Raw genomic sequence first — 16,960 nt, forward strand, 5'->3', positions numbered from 1 at the left:
AAAAAAAAAAAAAAAAAAAAAAAGCAGAAAAAGTATCAAAGGAGTCAGATGACGTGTATTAAATCTAACTTTGGAACTGGGCTATTAAATCTAGACTGCAGGAGTGGTTCGCCTGATTCCTGAGCATCAAGGGAATGTAGGTGAGGCACCATGGCAATATAAAGAAAGCGCCGACCTGATCTGTAAATTAATCAAGCTTGTAATATTGACTGATGGATTTTAACACCCAAAGTGTGTTAAGAGAATTTTGTCAACCACGGGTTAGGAAGTTAAATAAATAGCAAGGTTCGTCATCTGCCAAGCGACTCTTGGTACATTTCCTCCGAAGAATGGATCGCGTGTAATTTCCGAGGCAGAAACTCTGTACGAGGTCATGCTACTATTCACTTATTCGTTTGAGGCATCTCATGATAGGCACCCTATGTACAGAGAGCATTTAAGCCAGTAACTTAAGACACTAATCAGGACTAGAGTCCATGACATCACAGAGCCGATTCCTCATGTGTAAAATCGACTACCAGGCTTAACATATAACAAATAGTTAGGCTTCGCCAGCGAATACTGTGCACTGTTGGATTACAATAGCATTTACTCTAGGCTTTTGTAATCGAGAGGAGATGTTGCCGACGCAGCTTACTGACGCCGCGAAAACTGGCTCATGGACAGCATCTCCGTCCTTGTTACCTTCATTTCGGGATAACCAACGCGATGTATTCCGAAATACAGCTTATACTCATTGCTGTAGCCGCTTCCAAGAGGCAGATGACATATTTGGGCAAAGCTTCCTCCGATCTCATGTAATACTGACACTGGCCTTCCAGCATGGTGACATGCTCTCCATGTCTAGTCGAGAAACAGAGAGAGTCAGTCTACTTCACGCTACGCTATCCTCTTTGTCACCATCAGAAAATAGATCACCATGTCTATTCCTGCCCCTTCAGCAGATGCCCAGGAACGCTGGGCTTTCTATACTCTAATACCTGGGGTATATGCCTACTTTTAGTAACTCTACATGTGCCTCCATTCCTGTTGCAAAGTCAGACGCCAAAAAGCACAGAGATAAAGCATATTATGCCAAGTAATCAGCCAACTTGCGCTGCAGTATTCTGCTCCATATGTTGATTGTTTAAGGTAGAGGCCAGTGGTCCATGATAAACCTTGAAAGAATGTTAGAATGTTCCGCTGGGTATTTGAGCGATGGACCTACAGTTGTCATTTATATCTAATCTCCCGACCCCAGCGGGCGCCATCTGTCTGGACCACCGTGAACACACCCTCCCACTTTCGCCCATCATCCAGAAGGACCTCACCCTCTCCGTCCATGCTAACCCCAATCTGCTGGACATACGATCGTACCTCTTGCAGGATCTCCCGAGCATTTTCATATTCCCCGTTCCAGGCCTTAACTAGCATCGGACCCAATCGTTCCTCTTCTAAACGCTGTAGCTTGCCCTCCTTCAGTCGTTGCTTATTGTACTCCCATGTATTGACCTCCGCGGGCATCTCCATCGGATCCAATTGATCGGTAGGCATCGCCCACCTCTTCGCTCCATGACTGGACACATCCTTTCACACCAATCGCCAGACAAAGGTTGCCCAATCCGAGAGATCGATCTTCGGGCTGAGCTCTGGGTGCCCACTGTCTGGATTGGTTGGGTAGTAGATCTCTGTTTCGTGTCTCGTCCCGTCGGGAGAGTAGGGACATTCATCTGTCAGGATGGTTGCGTTCAAAAATCCGGATAGTGCAATCGAGACATCATCGCGAATCCATATCGTGCATGAGCTGAAACTCATGAGGTAGACCCCATGTTCATGCAGGAAAGCTAGCATGGCGAGCGATTGCAGCGCCCAGCGGTAGTAGAGCAGGAGGAGGGGCTCTCTGTCTCCATTCTTGGGGAAGTCTTTGTCATCGGAAGACGTGCGCGACGCAGGAAAGGTGGTCAGAAGTGGCAGAGTCGTGGCGCCCAGTGGGCCGGGGTCCAGCTTCTACAGCAGATATCCCACAGGGGGACGGCCAAGATATCTACTCCCACCACGCAGAATTGCGGTGTTCCAGCGACGATTGCAAGAGACGAACAGACGGGGAGGGTTTACTCACTTGACGATATAGGGATGAAGGTCAATCGGTTGGTCTCTATCCACATTCGGGGTATTGGTGCTATGTGCCAGATATTCATATACCCGGGGGATTCGCTTAGCAATGATAAACCACTCGTCGGGGTCAACACGGGGGTTTTCTTTCTCGCATTGTTGAAAGGCCACGATGCAGTCTTGATTGGCATGCTGCACAAAGTACATTTGTTCATACAGCTCGTCGTAAAAGCCCTCTGGGCGGTCGCTACAGACCGAAGGGACCACATCCCCGTAACAGCGAGGGTATTTGGACTGGCTGGGTGGATCGAGGTTCTGTTCTAGATCAGCGGCTGAGGATGAGGACTCCTCAGGGCGGTCTGATGACCAACTGGTGCCCATGGCGGCCACTTGATCTATGAAAAAAAAAAAAAAGAAAAAAGAAAGAGAGAGAGAAACAGAGGTAGCGGGTGGGATGCGCCCTTGTATGTGTTGAGCGGTATAACATTATTAGTGTTCGTCTAAGCTTTCTACGTTTAACATGGACCACTGGCCTCCATACCTTGAACCATCAACATATAATTAGAGTCTATGTGGCAAGTATATTTTGCGCCCCATTAGGCCCTAAGTACCTCAAGTACCTCGCTTACAGTGGGGCAATTCTTACCTGAGGTAACCACTGGCACATATTTATATATATTTAAATAATACTTTTTGTGATGCTTCAGTAAATTATATAATATAGAATATTTTCGGCCTGATTAAGAGCGAATAGAGGGGGGTGGCGGGCTGTTGAGCGGGGTTTCGTCGGGTTCTCGGGCTATCTCGCACGGGATTCGGAGCAGCCACCACGGAAAAATAATAAAAGATCTCCTCGCACTGTATGCATCCCAGGTTTGACCTATCCTACCCAAACCCCGGTATGAGAAAGCCTGGTCAGCAGGATGTCGAGATCTGCCACCAATAATATTCTCTATGCCGAAGAAAACAGCAAGCTCCCAGAGCTCTCGGTTGCATGTAGTAACTGTCGCAACCGCAAACTGCGCTGCTCCAGGGAAACACCCGCATGTCAACACTGCCGCAAAACTGGTCAGCCAGCACATTCATACTTCCGCTGTCTCATTAGACAGAAGCCGTTTCTTACAGTGTCACTAATCCAGTGCCGCCATAGGAAGCCACTGCGTGTACGATCCCAAACGGGCGAAGCCGGGGATTAAATCCGGGGCCATTGAAAATATACACCGACGGCTAGGTATGATAATGCAGAGTGCCTCTGCTGGTGAACGTAGAAAATACCACCACTCCGGTATTCTTGTTAGAAATTGTTAGAATTGCAGACGAGGCTCACGTGTCCGCCGCTAGATCGCCTAGAAGACTTTGTTCTCGACCGACTGGGAGACAATACGCCAGACGAGTCCAATCAACGAACACAGCCGAGTGCAAACCAGTCCACGGCAGGTTCTGTTCTCTCTGCGCTGGCACGGGAACTTCAGGCATTCAACGACAAGCCGTCACCCGAGGCCGCTGGTCGCCTAGCTAAACGACAACGGGTAGACGCCCAGGTCGGCCATTCTCGGTCTTCGCTGCCGGACGTCGATCGCCGCTTAGTACTTGATTTGCTCAACCCTAACACGATTGAAGATGCTTTGCAGACATACTTTAAGTATATACACCCTTGGATCCCTCTTGTCCACGAGAACAGCTTGCGTAGACGACTTTTCGATCCACGACATAGGTCAAAGCTTGACGTCTTGGTGCGAGCTATGATATTAGTATCTGGGAGATTCATACAGCGGCACGAGGCCATATCCGACATCTCCGTGGCGGGTCTGGCTACGGAGCAGGCCAGGAGTCTGGTCGTTTCGACTTCGATGGATTGCTTAAGCGTTGAAAATCTCCAGGCACTCGTAATTTGTGTGTTTAATGATGTGAGGTTTCCCGATTCCAATCATATTCACGTATCACGAGAGATTATACATTCTGAATGCTGTCAACTAACTTAGACCTTCAGATTGGAAATGGGTGGGGGGAAAAGGCATGGTCTCTAGTCGGATCGCTGACTCGTACTGTCGAATATTTAAAATTGACAGTCGAAGACGAGGACTGCCGAAGCCGTACATCAATTGCAAGGCCGTTTATCTCTCTGTCCCCTCCGCAGAGCTGGGTTGAGGCAGAGGAGCGACGCCGTGTGTTCTGGAATGTATTCAACCTGGACCGGTTTTGCTCTGTGGCAATGGGTTGGAACACTAGCCTTACCTCGGACGATGTGCACCGCCGTCTTCCTTGCGATGGGGTCTATTGGAGAAGAGATAAACCCAAGGTGACGGCCTTTTTTGGCATCTGGGACAAGTCAGCGGTGCGGATGGGGAATCCTGTTACCTTTCATCCGGCCCATTACGTGTCTCCGCAAGGTACAGTGACTCATGAGGCCCCGGAACAGAGTCTAGCCGACCCCAGTGGCTCTGTCTCATCGCCGGAAGATCCCCTGATGGAGGCTGCTGGGGCTTTCGCCTACCGCATCGAGGCAACCGAATCGCTGAGCCGCGTCACGACCTACTTCCTTCAGCAAAAGATCGACACGCACAGCCCAGAGAATGTCACCAGCTGGCTCACACGGTTCAAAGAACTCGACCTGCGCCTTGTCCACTGGAAGATGCTGCTTCCGAAGAAGTGGAAAGCCGCGAACTCCACCAACACAACTGTCGGTCCTTACGACACGACCAACCAAGACGGCCCACCCAGTGGCAGTGGAGGAGCAGCGGGGCTTGATGTCGATGCCAGACACCAAACAGTAGTGATGGATCCAAATCTCACATTGGCACACATCACCCACAACGCTTCCATGATTCTCTTACATCAGCCGATTGCGTTCCCACCCCACGACTGGGCTTTCCGCAGCCGATTACCCAGCAGTTGCTCTGCAGAAACCTGTCAGCAGGCGGCTGTTGAAATTGCCACTATTACTGAACAATATCTTAAAATGTCTCCCGCAACCTTCCCCGTCTATCCCCAGTTTTCATTCTGCGTATATGTGGCAGGCCGACTCCTGCTAGCCTATAGGATCTACTACAGTGGAGAGAGCACTGCTCTGTACTCCAGATCAGATGTGAATGACAGGTTCTGGACCCTGGTCCGAAGCCTTGATGAGATGTCGCGTCGATGGAACGGTAACATTATGGTCATGCCAGAGACCACAAGTTTGGCCGAGGACCTGGCGGCAAAATACGCGTCAAAGTTGAGGGAGATGAACGATATGTGCACACAGGGCCTAGGCTACAAAATAAATGTCCTGGATTACACGCAAGATATCGACCATTGTAACAGGAAGATCGACCGTATTGTGGGGGATCGAGTACATGTGTCAACTCCAAATGACGCGACTCGACAGCCATATCTACACCTGCAGGCACAGTCAGAACACAACTCCCAAGGAGTTGGAAAGCCCAAGGAGAACCATCCGAATGACAATCTCATCAATGCGGCACCGGCTATGGCATTACCCTGCCCTTCAACCTCAATACAGCTTCCTAGAAATCCTAATGACCAACATCAGACAATGTACGGGCAAGAAACTAACTCTCCAGGGAGGGATCCAGCGCCCTGCGACCTAGGTGCTATTTCACAAGTATTGCTGGGCCATCAATTCATGGATTTGGACCGGATTATCAGTTTTGATAATGGAATGTTCACTGCCAATCTAGAACAATATTGGTGAAGTGTGATTAAGGGGCCAATTATACTCTACATAGGCCGTTAGACAGTATATATTTCGCTGTATCATAGGCCGGTACTATGGGCTATGTGGAAGTCGCATATCTAACTATGTTCCTGGTTCTTGGTAATACTGCACGGGTCTATACTAAGCCCATGCGCATCAGCTCGTTTCCAAATCTCACCAAGTAATAATCACCATACACGAGGCCATGATTCGCATATCGCCTCCTCGCATGCTTATTGTTGTTAGCCGTCCCATGCTTAAGGATCGCATCGAACCGCTTTCCTTGCATTACGTCCTCCACGGCCAGGCCTTCTTTCAACTCCTCTCCGTCTCTCCCAGGAACAGTTCGAAACCGTGCAGTCTCCCTCGCCAGTGAATAGTCCAGCGTACCTCGTATCAACTGCACCGCTCCGTCAAAAAATCTCGTTGCAAGCGATGTCTCTCTCTTAGCAATCAGGGCTTGCGACAGCACGAGCAACCCATTCGCCGCGATGGCTGCGGCGCTGGAATCCCGCACAACTTCCTGGCCCTCATTCTCCTCCATCGGAGCATCAAAGTCCCATGGTGGGGAGGTGTACTGCATCTGTCCACCTCTGGGTCCCCGTGCAACAGGGTGCGTTTCCAACCTATCCAGAAAATACTCTGCCGTGCCGCACGCCACATCCAGGAACTCTCTGTCCCCGGTCCACGTGTAGGTCTGTGCATACCCTAGTATTGCCCAGGCCTGACCGCGAGCCCAGGTGGACCCGTCACCGTACCCCTGCGCTGTCATACGACGCTTGATGTCTCCAGTTTTCGGATCGATACATGTGACGTGGTTGGTTGAGTATAGCTGGCCTTTATACCTTCCGAACGTGGGTTGTGGGAGATGCGGCTCTGGACGCAGATGTGTGCGTATCACGGTGCGGGCATGCGCGATGGCGATCTCCGCGAGATGTCCGGAAGAACTATGGGCGGCGGCATAGAAGAGTAGGTCCAGGTTGCACAAGGAGTCGATGATCACGATAAGATTGGTACTCATATCTGTGATCCGTGTGTCCTTCCTGATCAAGAGATCCCAGCTACGGATAGCCTTCGCTGAGGGAACATACCTCGTTGCCAGGCTATTAGCCGCCCTGACAATAGATGCCAGGCTGTCGGAGTTGCCAAACAGCTCCCAATCCTTGCGCAGCGCAGGCATGACAATGAAGCCTATGTCATGTGTGTCCGTCCTGCTGGCCATGTTGTGCAGCGGCTCCGACCATTTTTTACACATGGCACGGAGCTGATCTCGCCTCTCCTGTGGCGATGAATGAAGGAAGTACAAGGCTGACTGGGGATAACGGACTGTCCGTTCAAGCAGCTCGTACAGGGTCCCGGGGAAGAAGCCGCAGGTCCAGAAGTCTGCCTCACGGAGATGGTATAGGCTTGGCTTCTCGCCGTGCTGGGGATTCTGGGGCACGTATTCTGGAAATGCGCGAGGGAACTTTATCGCACGTTCCTCGAGTGTCGCATCAGCATCAGGGAGAGACTCGCATGCGACACGCCAGACCTTCGCCAAAATGTTCTCAGAAAAGAGTTCTGCAAGATGCTCCTTTAAATTTGGATCTGCTCTTGAGAGATCTGCGTCTAGGCGAGGACCTTCAGCGATTTCACCGACAGAAATGATCTCATTGGATTCAGGTGTGTGTGGGGATAGGATGGACTTTGATAATAACGGCTTAGAGGCCTCTGAACTCGACATCAACCCATAGGGTTCGGTGATTGTTTCTGTAACAGACATACTTGCGGTTGCCCAGGAAAGGAGGTTTGGGGTGACTCCTACCAACGGAACCTATATAAAAATGCCGCTGGCGCTTTGATGTCAGTGCTAGCGCCAGTGTCTTCATGCAATCCACAAATGCCACTGTCCGTCCCGCCGCTGTATATTAACCGACGTTCGGGCAAAGCCTAATACTTCACTCTGTACTCGTACCATGACACTCTCCGACGCCAATCATCCGACAAACCCTAATGCATCACGACTGTTGGTCTTCTGCGGGGAAATCTTCTCCGGCACATGGTTCTGGATCGCCCGAAGTCCGCGGATAATCCTCCGAGGCACTAAAGCAACGAGAACCCCCACCCTTGCCTTGGCACACAACTGACCCAGCAATCCGAGGCCATGAGAATTTGTCTTTAAACTTCAATCTCGTATCGCTTTCCTCCAAGCGCTGGTGTGTATATAGATGCTGAAGCATCCTGGTCGCGGTCTGGCTGTGACCCAGTTTCTCTGGCCACAGTTATTCTCTCCCTGGACCTGGAAATAGCCTCACAAGGATACACCTTTAACAAAATATGGCCCGCGGCACCAGGGCGGCCTCGCCGCCGCGTACCGTTAGCGAGCCCTGCGACGCAGAAAAAGGCCCTGTTGCTGTGAGCTCAACGACCAATCGGCCAGCTGCTCCCTCGTTGTGGAAAGCATGGCAATACATCTTCGATTGGTACCCAAGTCATTATTCAGATGAGGAGCGCAGGCTTCTGCGCAAGTTGGACTGCTTCATTATGCCGCTGTGCTGTCTCATGTGTGAGCATTCCTTCTAATCACTCCGAACAAAGCTAGCCATGGAAGAGAATACACGTGCTCAGCGAATGAAGGATCATCTGTCTTCGGACAGAAGTGTTAGGAAAGATACCCACATACTGACGGAGATGATGTCTAGTTTTCATCAAATGGCTTGATCAAGGTAACACCAATAATGCCTATGTTTCAGGCATGAAAGAGGAGCTCCATCTGAACGGGAACCAGTATTCCCTGTTTGGGACGTTCTACAATATAGGATATCTCCTCTTTGAGATCCCATCCATGATGTTGATCTCACGGCCGAGCCTGTCCCGCTATTATCCGCCGACCATGGAGCTCCTCTGGGGAATTGTGACCTTTTGCCAGGCACGGATGCGCAACGAGCACGACATCTTCGGCGTCCGGTTTCTGCTGGGCGTGCTCGAGACTCCGGCCTCCTCGGGGTGCCTCTACATCTTAACCTCATGGTACCGTGCCGATGAGGTTTTTAAAAGAGCGGGAGTGTGGTACGTGAGTAGCAATGCCGGCTCAATGTTCGGAGGATACCTGCAAGCCGCCGCGTACACCAATCTCAATGGTGTCTTAGGAATGGCCGGCTGGCGCTGGCTGTTCATCATAGTGAGTATTCGATGGTTCCCTTTGCCGATGACAAGATAATGATAAGGAACTTACATATTACTACACAGGATGGCATTATTAGCGTTCCAATTGCAATTGCCGGATTCTTTCTTTTCCCCGGCATCCCTCAAAGCCCCCGAGTCTGGTGGCTCACCGAGAGGGACCAGCAACTTGCACGCGCTCGAATGGGCGATGACGGCGTCAAGGAGAGCACGAAGATAGGAAAGCGCATGCTCAAGCGCGTGTTTATGCACTGGCATTTCTACATCGCTATCGCTACTTACGTCTGGTATGTCCCTAAGCATATTGCTTGGCAGGGCCGGACTGACTCTTGAGGTAAACTCCAGCTTTCAGTGTACTAGCTATGTTAGCGGGCAAATGGCCCTGTGGCTGAAATACGAGGCGGAACAACACGGCACTTACACCATCCCACAGATCAATACGATTCCAACTGGTGTCCAGGGAGTCGCTATAGTGACCGGCATCCTTTCGACCTCTCTTTGCATGGTCTACCCGATCTGGACTACCTTCACGGCCGCTTCCGCAGTTCTTCTCTTCTGCAATGTCGTACTTCTTGTGTGGGAGATTCCAGTTGGGCTTCATTTCACGGCCTACTATCTTTTGGGGGTAACCTCATGTATTACCCCAATCCTGTTTCCTTGGGTGAACATGATCATGAAGGACGATGCCGAAGCTAGAGCCTTTACGACGGGAGCGATGGTGGGTTTAGAGCCTTCTTTTCTTTCTTTTCTTTTTTTTTTTCCCCCTTCCTTTTTCTCTTCCTCCTTTTCTTTTCTTTGCTTTTCCATTTTCTTGGGCAACTTAATTTCTTCAGAGTTAGGACTAACTTCAGTTTGTTCGCACAATTGACAGATGACCTGCGGGTGGATCTTCTTTTCCTTCTACCCAATCACGACCTTCCCTGTTCTCGAGGCGCCCAAGTGGCGCAAGGGCTTCATAGTCAACACAGTTTTAACTGTCACTTACTGGTGCCTGTTTATGTTGGGCCAGTATTTGTGGACGCGAGAGCTGAAGCGGCGTCAAAGCCAGCAGGTTGTCGATAGAGGCATTGTTGAGACCGAGAAGGAGATCGAACTGGGTGCATCAAGCAACCATGTGGAAATCACAACCAATGATGAGACTAAGATTGAGAGAATATGAACAGTAGAAGTCAATGAAAATTAACGGGACAAGGTTGACCAATGAGCCTTGAACGGTTAATGGGTGTTCTGGTACACTTCCTTTTTCCTCAACATTCATCAATTCTTGGACTGCTGTTGCGTCGTGTGCTGTAGTTGTTTTTGATCCGCATAAATTGATAGTTTGAACATGAATCATACAATCACCCGAAATCCGTACATTAGCCCGAAGACCGACGGCAGTCTTGGCACGAAATGGGTTATAAGTGCCTGGAGATCCCACCTGCCTTGGAATCTCTAATACCCCTACGGATATGCCACTCCCAATCTAGGCCCGCACTTGGCAGACAAGGCAAAACTCCAACCATGCCCGCACTCCCAGGCTTCACGGACAATCCATTCCGGACCCGCTCTGACCTCGTCCGCGCTAGCACCGCTTTGCTAAATCCACTGGCACAGCACAAGTCTCCCCAAAAGGCCTTTATCAAACTGTCCACAGACACTGCGGCAGGGTTTGATGAGGTCTCCGCCAAACTAGAGGGCTTTGCACGGCCATTGTGGGCCATCGCAAGCCTCCTCGCTGCTGGAAGTGGTACAGATAGCCTTGGCCTTGATGTCGACTCATGGGCGTGTGGTTTACAAGCTGGTACCAACCCGGCATCCTCGGAGTATTGGGGTGATCTGGGTGACTTCGATCAGCGCATGGTGGAAATGGAGAGTATCGCGTATGCGCTGCTGATGGCCCCTGCAGTATTCCTATCTGGGATGGACGCGGTGGCCCGGGAAAACCTAGAAACGTGGCTGCGCCAAATCAATGGACGGCAAATGCCCCAGAACAATTGGCGCTGGTTTCGTGTGCTGGTCAATCTGGTGCTGGGATCCCAGGAAGAGGCTGTTGTGGCCCAAGATTTAAAGATGCTGGACTCCTTCGATCTTGGGGAGGGATGGAGTAGCGACGGGCTCTGGGGAAACGAGAGGAAACAGGCCGATTATTACTCGGGAAGCTTCGCAATCCAGTTTGCACAGATGCTATATGTGAGGTTCATGGAGGATAGGGACTTGGCTCCCGATGATCGTAGCAGAGTTGAGAGGTATAAGCAGGAGGCGCGACAGTTTGCGTCAGGGTTCTGGAGATATTTTGATGTGGATGGTATGTAAGCCTATAAAACACTCTGATCTCGCCAATGTCAACATCCCTGCCCTCCGATCTCAACATTTCGATCCGAGACGTATAATTCTAGAAGCTAGTACTCACTTTCTGGCTCCTAGGAAGTGCCATCCCGTTTGGGCGGAGCCTAACGTACCGGTTCGCGTTCGCGGCATTCTGGTCCGCAGTCGCCATAGCCGGTGTACAGCTCGACGAACCGCTCAACAACATCGGCGTGATCAAGGGTCTCCTCCTCCGCCATCTACGCTGGTGGGGAAAGCAGCCTGGTATCTTCAACACTGACGGTACCATCAATATCGGGTATGCCTATCCAAACATGTTCCTCAGCGAGAACTACAACTCACCGCAATCTGTATACTGGTGTCTGAAATCGTTCACTATTCTTTGTCTATCTGAGAGCCACCCCTTCTGGATAGCAGAAGAATTACCGCACCCACTCACGGTCCCTGCCTTGCTCACACAGCCGCTACTCGACGAAGTCAAACTCCTCTGGCCGCCCCGACATATTCTATGCGGCGGACGCAGCCACCACTTTCTGCTCTCCTCAGGACAAGGAACCACAAAGCCGCACCGTGCCAGAGAGGCAAAGTACGGTAAGATGGCATACTCGTCCTTCTTTGGGTTCAGCGTCCCTAGTGGCGTCCTGCTAGAGCAGATGGCTCCGGACAGCACGCTGACAGTCAGTCTCGATGACGGTGAGGTATGGATAGTGCGCGCAAATCCATTCAATGTACGAGGCCGGCAGATCCCAATCCTCACTTCTGACGCGGCTGCTGGGATGGGCAGGGGAGTGAGAACAGTGCCTGCTCTTGTTAGTACCTGGAGACCCAAGAAGGCAAATGAATTTGAAGTCCAAACTACCCTAATTCCCGCCTTGGAGCTGTGGTCAGGATGGCACTTCCGTATACACAAGGTGAAGTGGTCACCGGCGGCCATCGAGCCTGGCCCTATCAGATTAGTTGACGCAGGCTTTGCGGCTTCTGGTGTAGCAAGAACAGGCCTGTTATGTACAGAGAGCAATTTGAGGATGCTGTTGGATCAGGATGCCGCCGTGGTAGAAGCTTGGGGGAAAGACGACCATAGCTGCTTGATCCTTTCGGATGGTAGCGCTAGTGGTGTTGTTGATTTACAAACGGATTTGGTAGCAGATGACAGGGTCGCAAGCAAAAGCCCATTGCTGCTGCGAGCGGATGCAAATACTAATCTAATCCGGCAAAGGACTTTGATACCTGCGGTTCAGCACACGCTTGTCGCGGACTCTGGGAGCAAATCTGCGGCTGAGATGTGGTTGGTGACGGGAATATTCGCAGTTTCGAAGACATCTGGTATGGACGTCAACGAGATTCGGAAATTATGGTTCAAAAGACCACAAATACAGGTGATAGCAAAGCCAGGGGAAGAAGATGAGATCCAAATCATGCTACACTGAGATTCGGTGCTTTTCGCTTTCGGCCGTTAGTTTCGGTTTCATGTGTCATGGTTTCTTTTGTTTATCCTTTCTTCAACTTGATTCAACCCACTCTTTCTGGATTGAAGCAATAGCCACGATTTTTTGGTCATTGCTACCCGCTCCCACCTAGGTCACAGTGGTAGCGGAGGGGAGCCATTCCTCGCTCCCTCTTCTCCTTTTCCTTCATCATGTTCTCCCCAGTTCCAGAACACATAGCGACCGTTTTGTGGAGGATTTCTGGGTTCGTTCAACCACAAATGTAGGCAGCTCTGAGACGATAGTGCAGGTCGCGGTATTTATAATATAATGCAGCAACTTCCGTCCATCTTCTAAGATATTGATCACTGATATTTTGCCCATTATTGTCCAGCTCTGGAAAGGTATCATGGCGGACTTTACTCAATGTCCCGTCACCACCACACTTTACTCCGTCGACCCCTCAGGTTTAAACACAGAATGGCTACTAAAAGCGAATATTGTATCGTTCTCCCCAAATTTAGCCCCAGAGCAAAAGGAAATGAGGTCACCAATTGTCTCAAAAGACTGAGGTCTGGTGGTATTCCCACTGGAGGAACCTCAGAGAACAGGGTCTGTTCGTTCTTTGAACCCTAGCCGAATTCGCTTTTGATTTCTCTGACAAGTACCTCTACCTCTAGTACAAATACAGTCCGGTCCAGTTAAGCGACCTAACTTTTTTTAATATTTTTTCGGCTCTTCTTGGAGAACCGTTATCATAGTTGTGGACGTTGTTCTCTCACATTGTCCCATAACTTGAGCAAACATAGCCATTCGAGACCCAGAAAAGTTTCTGATCTTTTAAGTATTTTTCAACTGCTGGCACCTCTTTTTTGAATACTTTCCTTTCGCGGCTCCTTAACGAAATGGCCAAGCTCACTCGCGGGTGAGTATCTCTGTCAAGGCTAAGATTCTTCTCCATAAAGAAGTCTGCCTACTGATCGCCAATGATTGAGCCCCTGTTAGTATTTGGTTAAATAACACCGTTGCTGCTATGCTGTGGGGATACTCTATTCTTACTGGATCGCTAAATTAGAATTCGTGAATATCTCAGTCAGCGGTAACTCTGACATATACTGATGCCATAGACATTCTCGCCCAACTCCTCTGGCCTGTAGTGACTTATCTAGACTGCCTTGTTTTGAGGAAATTATATCATAATTTTATATAGTTAACATGCATTTATCTTCACTAGGAGAGTTGGCCGAATGGCCTGCGACTAGACCATAGATTTTAATGAATCTGAGATTAAAGCTCTTGTATAACCAATTGACTTTTTATAACCAATTGACTTTTACATTTCCCCGGTTCTATAAAATGTGATATCGAAGCCAGAGCCAAAATTGCATACCGTTCCCCTGACAAAAGACACAGCATATAGAATTACTCCTTATTAGTCCACTTGATAAGTCGATACAACAAATTAAGATATATTTGAAGAAGTAGGATACGTAGAGGTTACCTCCAGACAGTTCAAAAGCTAAGGCTATAGTTAACCATGGTTCTTAAGGTGGCCCGATTTCAAGAATTGAATTCGTGGTGTGCTTGTCACCAAGACATTCTCTGGGTTTTGTGGCGCCAATTGAGCACTAGTCATTTTGTCAGGCCATTTATAAAGTTAATCGAACCGATCTTGTCAGTTGGACAGAGGTAATGTTATAGTTATATTACCTAAAGTAAGTAACCAGTTCTTTCCGAAACTTCCGAGACTAAAATATAGGACTTGCTTGGGCCCAAGCATCAGGGCATTCTTTGTTGCCTCCAGGTACGAAAAGGCTCTATCGCATGTTTCGTTGTCTGATCACCATTTATGCCGTGCCACTTCTAACAAAGCTATCCGATCAAACATTGAGGTGATATCACTGTCATTGGACGCGTACTTGTACCTCTCGATATAAATATCTAAACATGAAACATCTTGACGGAACCTTTAAAAGCCTTACAAGTATATAAGCAGTCGCCGACGTCAGAGTCTGTCCTAATGGCAGGGAAGTCATATATATCCTATGCTCAGTATTTGCGCGGAAGGGTTCCTGGCCGAGCTGTCTTTTATCCCAATGACTAGTGTTTAGAACCGGGGCATTGTGGATATTTCGACTCCAGTGACCAGTGGAAGAATACATGTAACTTGACGACGCTTCCATCCGAGTCAATTCCATTCAGTCCCTTAAACGAGCGACTGAAATTAAACTCCACGGCACCACAAGAATGGGGTCCGGTCTCGGGCGTTGGCGTCAAATCAATCTCTGTGGAGGGAAATGCAGAAACTAACTTCAGGCCCAGAGCCTGCAGTGCTATGGACCTAGATGTTAATGATTACTTAGCCTGCCATTGGCCGCTGGCGTCGGCCTGGAGTTCGTTCGGACGAAGGCGGATGGCGCTTTACTCATGGTGGACCCTCTTACCTCCCACAGTCATGAGACCGGTTTACCATTCAGAAAATGGCTTGAACACAACAAGCGCGCTCTAGTCATGTGCCAGAATTATAGATATAATATCTTGCGAGGCGGACATTGCATTATAACCGAGACACATACAACGTCTCGCTATACCCTTTCCCCATGGGAGGGCCAAAACACTGAAATTGCCGTCAGCGTTACTATTGATGCCTTAAGTCAATTTAGGTTAACAGACAGAGGTGCATGAAGCAGGATCTTACGACGGGGTTTGGGAGGGGATTTGGATTTGGCGATACCCACCAGACTCGGAAAAGTATACCATTACATGCACTTGTTCGGCTATAAGCATATCTGATTTGTTCGAGCATTTCACAATACTCTCTATTGAGGTCGTTGGCTGGCATACCCCGCAACTGTCTATTGGCATGCAGTCAGCAGCCCCACAACCCTGACTCCGAATTTCGGGAGTAAGTGCACCTAGGATGAGCAATGCCGCGTAGCCGGTGTCCCCCATTGAATATGCCATATATAATTAATTCCCTTCATCACCAGATGCCTTTCATGTTACTCCTTCCGATGAAGTAGTCATTGATCAGTCAATGTGGTGGTGCCGGTCTCATGGCTTCCGATTCTACTGGCTATGTCCATGGCTATCAGCCCTCAGTCCTCCGCTCACACTCCTGGCGCAATGCTTCCAACTCAGCAGCCTATCTCCTTCCCCATATAACTCCCTCAATGCATATACTGGATGTTGGATGCGGGCCGGGAACCATAACCATGGACCTGGCCAACTACGTGCCAAAAGGTAAAGTAGTTGGACTGGAGCCTGCATCTGGTCATGAAGTTCTTCAGCAGGCTGCTTCTTCTGCAAAAGAGAGGGGTATCCGGAATGTAGTATTCAAAATTGGTGATGTTCGTTTTACGCTTATAACATGACCCCTTCCATTAAACACTTAACTAATGTTATTGCATCCAGGCCCATGCGCTGCCATTTGACGATAACTCATTCGACATAACCCATGCTCACCAAGTCCTGCAGCATGTGAGAGATCCAGTCCTTGCTCTACAAGAGATGGCCCGTGTCACGAAGCCGCATGGATACGTCGCTGTGCGCTCAACAGACTTCCGTGGTTTTGCCTGGTTCCCTGAATCAGAAGGAATGACGGAATGGCTCAAACTATATCTACGCGTCATGCATAACAACGGTGGCACACCAGACTCTGGTCGGCGCTTGCACATTTGGGCGCGGCAAGCTGGCTTTCCCCAAGGTCAGCAGATGGTGCAAAGCGTCGGCACTTGGTGTTTCACGACGAAGGCTGAGGTTGAATGGTGGTCCTCGCTGTGGGCAGAGAGGTTACTGGAAAGTAACTTTCGGGAGTCTGCACTCAAGAATGGAATTGCAACAGAAAGTGAGCTACAGGCGGCCTCTCAGGCATGGAAGATCTGGGGAGCTTCCGGGGATGCTTGGTTTCTGGCATGGCACGGGGAGCTTTTGTGTCGTTTATAAAGCACGGGAACAGTACAATTGAACGTTAACATAGTCTGCTTGACGGAGAACCCATAGAATCTACTGCTATTATTCGCTAGCTATTCTATTCATACAGCACTGCAGAGAAGGGAGGGCATTCATCCTGCTTTCCTTGATAAGTTGACAAATTGTTTCAGAGGTGCCGTCGAGACACTCTTGCTCAAGACGTCGTTCCGATACACCCCTGGAGAAAGGATCCTGAATGAGCTAACTGACCATAATCCAATTGAAATGCATGTCTTTTTGCCAGAACGGTGCCCAACCTCATTGCAATTTTTCTTTTCTTCTCTTTTTTTTTTTTTTTTTTTTTTTT

The 16,960-nt window shown here is 49.5% G+C and overlaps 6 protein-coding genes across 6 annotated transcripts; 4 read left to right on the top strand and 2 right to left on the bottom strand.

Annotated features, from left to right (window-relative positions):
- Positions 1 to 1,212: 1,212 nt before the first annotated feature.
- Positions 1,213 to 2,472, bottom strand: BDV27DRAFT_151255 (uncharacterized protein; the record flags this gene model as incomplete). Its single annotated transcript, XM_032071339.1, has 3 exons — positions 1,213 to 1,547; positions 1,641 to 1,783; positions 2,099 to 2,472. The coding sequence occupies 3 exons, from the start codon at positions 2,470 to 2,472 to the stop codon at positions 1,213 to 1,215; spliced, it is 852 nt and encodes a 283-aa protein (XP_031920601.1).
- A 407-nt stretch (positions 2,473 to 2,879) lies between these two features.
- On the top strand, positions 2,880 to 5,861 carry BDV27DRAFT_170457 (Zn(II)2Cys6 transcription factor). Its single transcript, XM_032075305.1, has 4 exons — positions 2,880 to 3,159; positions 3,242 to 3,322; positions 3,400 to 3,998; positions 4,082 to 5,861. The coding sequence occupies exons 1-4, from the start codon at positions 3,015 to 3,017 to the stop codon at positions 5,783 to 5,785; spliced, it is 2,529 nt and encodes an 842-aa protein (XP_031920602.1). The 5' UTR covers positions 2,880 to 3,014; the 3' UTR covers positions 5,786 to 5,861.
- Positions 5,862 to 5,924: 63 nt separating this feature from the next.
- BDV27DRAFT_164439 (Six-hairpin glycosidase-like protein) lies at positions 5,925 to 7,550 on the bottom strand (the record flags this gene model as incomplete). The annotated part of the gene is made up of 1 exon (XM_032073689.1): positions 5,925 to 7,550. The coding sequence occupies one exon, from the start codon at positions 7,548 to 7,550 to the stop codon at positions 5,925 to 5,927; it is 1,626 nt and encodes a 541-aa protein (XP_031920603.1).
- Positions 7,551 to 8,104: 554 nt separating this feature from the next.
- Positions 8,105 to 10,109, top strand: BDV27DRAFT_170461 (major facilitator superfamily domain-containing protein; the record flags this gene model as incomplete). Its single annotated transcript, XM_032075306.1, has 5 exons — positions 8,105 to 8,333; positions 8,470 to 8,948; positions 9,017 to 9,237; positions 9,296 to 9,668; positions 9,900 to 10,109. The coding sequence occupies 5 exons, from the start codon at positions 8,105 to 8,107 to the stop codon at positions 10,107 to 10,109; spliced, it is 1,512 nt and encodes a 503-aa protein (XP_031920604.1).
- Positions 10,110 to 10,453: 344 nt separating this feature from the next.
- BDV27DRAFT_170463 (DUF2264 domain-containing protein) lies at positions 10,454 to 12,751 on the top strand (the record flags this gene model as incomplete). The annotated part of the gene is made up of 2 exons (XM_032075307.1): positions 10,454 to 11,237; positions 11,357 to 12,751. 2 exons carry the CDS (start codon positions 10,454 to 10,456, stop codon positions 12,682 to 12,684), a joined length of 2,112 nt encoding a protein of 703 aa, XP_031920605.1. The 3' UTR covers positions 12,685 to 12,751.
- Positions 12,752 to 15,197: 2,446 nt separating this feature from the next.
- Positions 15,198 to 16,697, top strand: BDV27DRAFT_84876 (S-adenosyl-L-methionine-dependent methyltransferase). Its single transcript, XM_032077768.1, has 3 exons — positions 15,198 to 15,586; positions 15,672 to 16,031; positions 16,096 to 16,697. Exons 2-3 carry the CDS (start codon positions 15,738 to 15,740, stop codon positions 16,624 to 16,626), a joined length of 825 nt encoding a protein of 274 aa, XP_031920606.1. The 5' UTR covers positions 15,198 to 15,586; positions 15,672 to 15,737; the 3' UTR covers positions 16,627 to 16,697.
- The last annotated feature ends 263 nt before the right edge of the window (positions 16,698 to 16,960 follow it).

This window comes from Aspergillus caelatus, assembly GCF_009193585.1.
Source record: "Aspergillus caelatus strain CBS 763.97 unplaced genomic scaffold BDV27scaffold_442, whole genome shotgun sequence".
Taxonomy (NCBI): Eukaryota; Fungi; Ascomycota; class Eurotiomycetes; order Eurotiales; family Aspergillaceae; genus Aspergillus; species Aspergillus caelatus.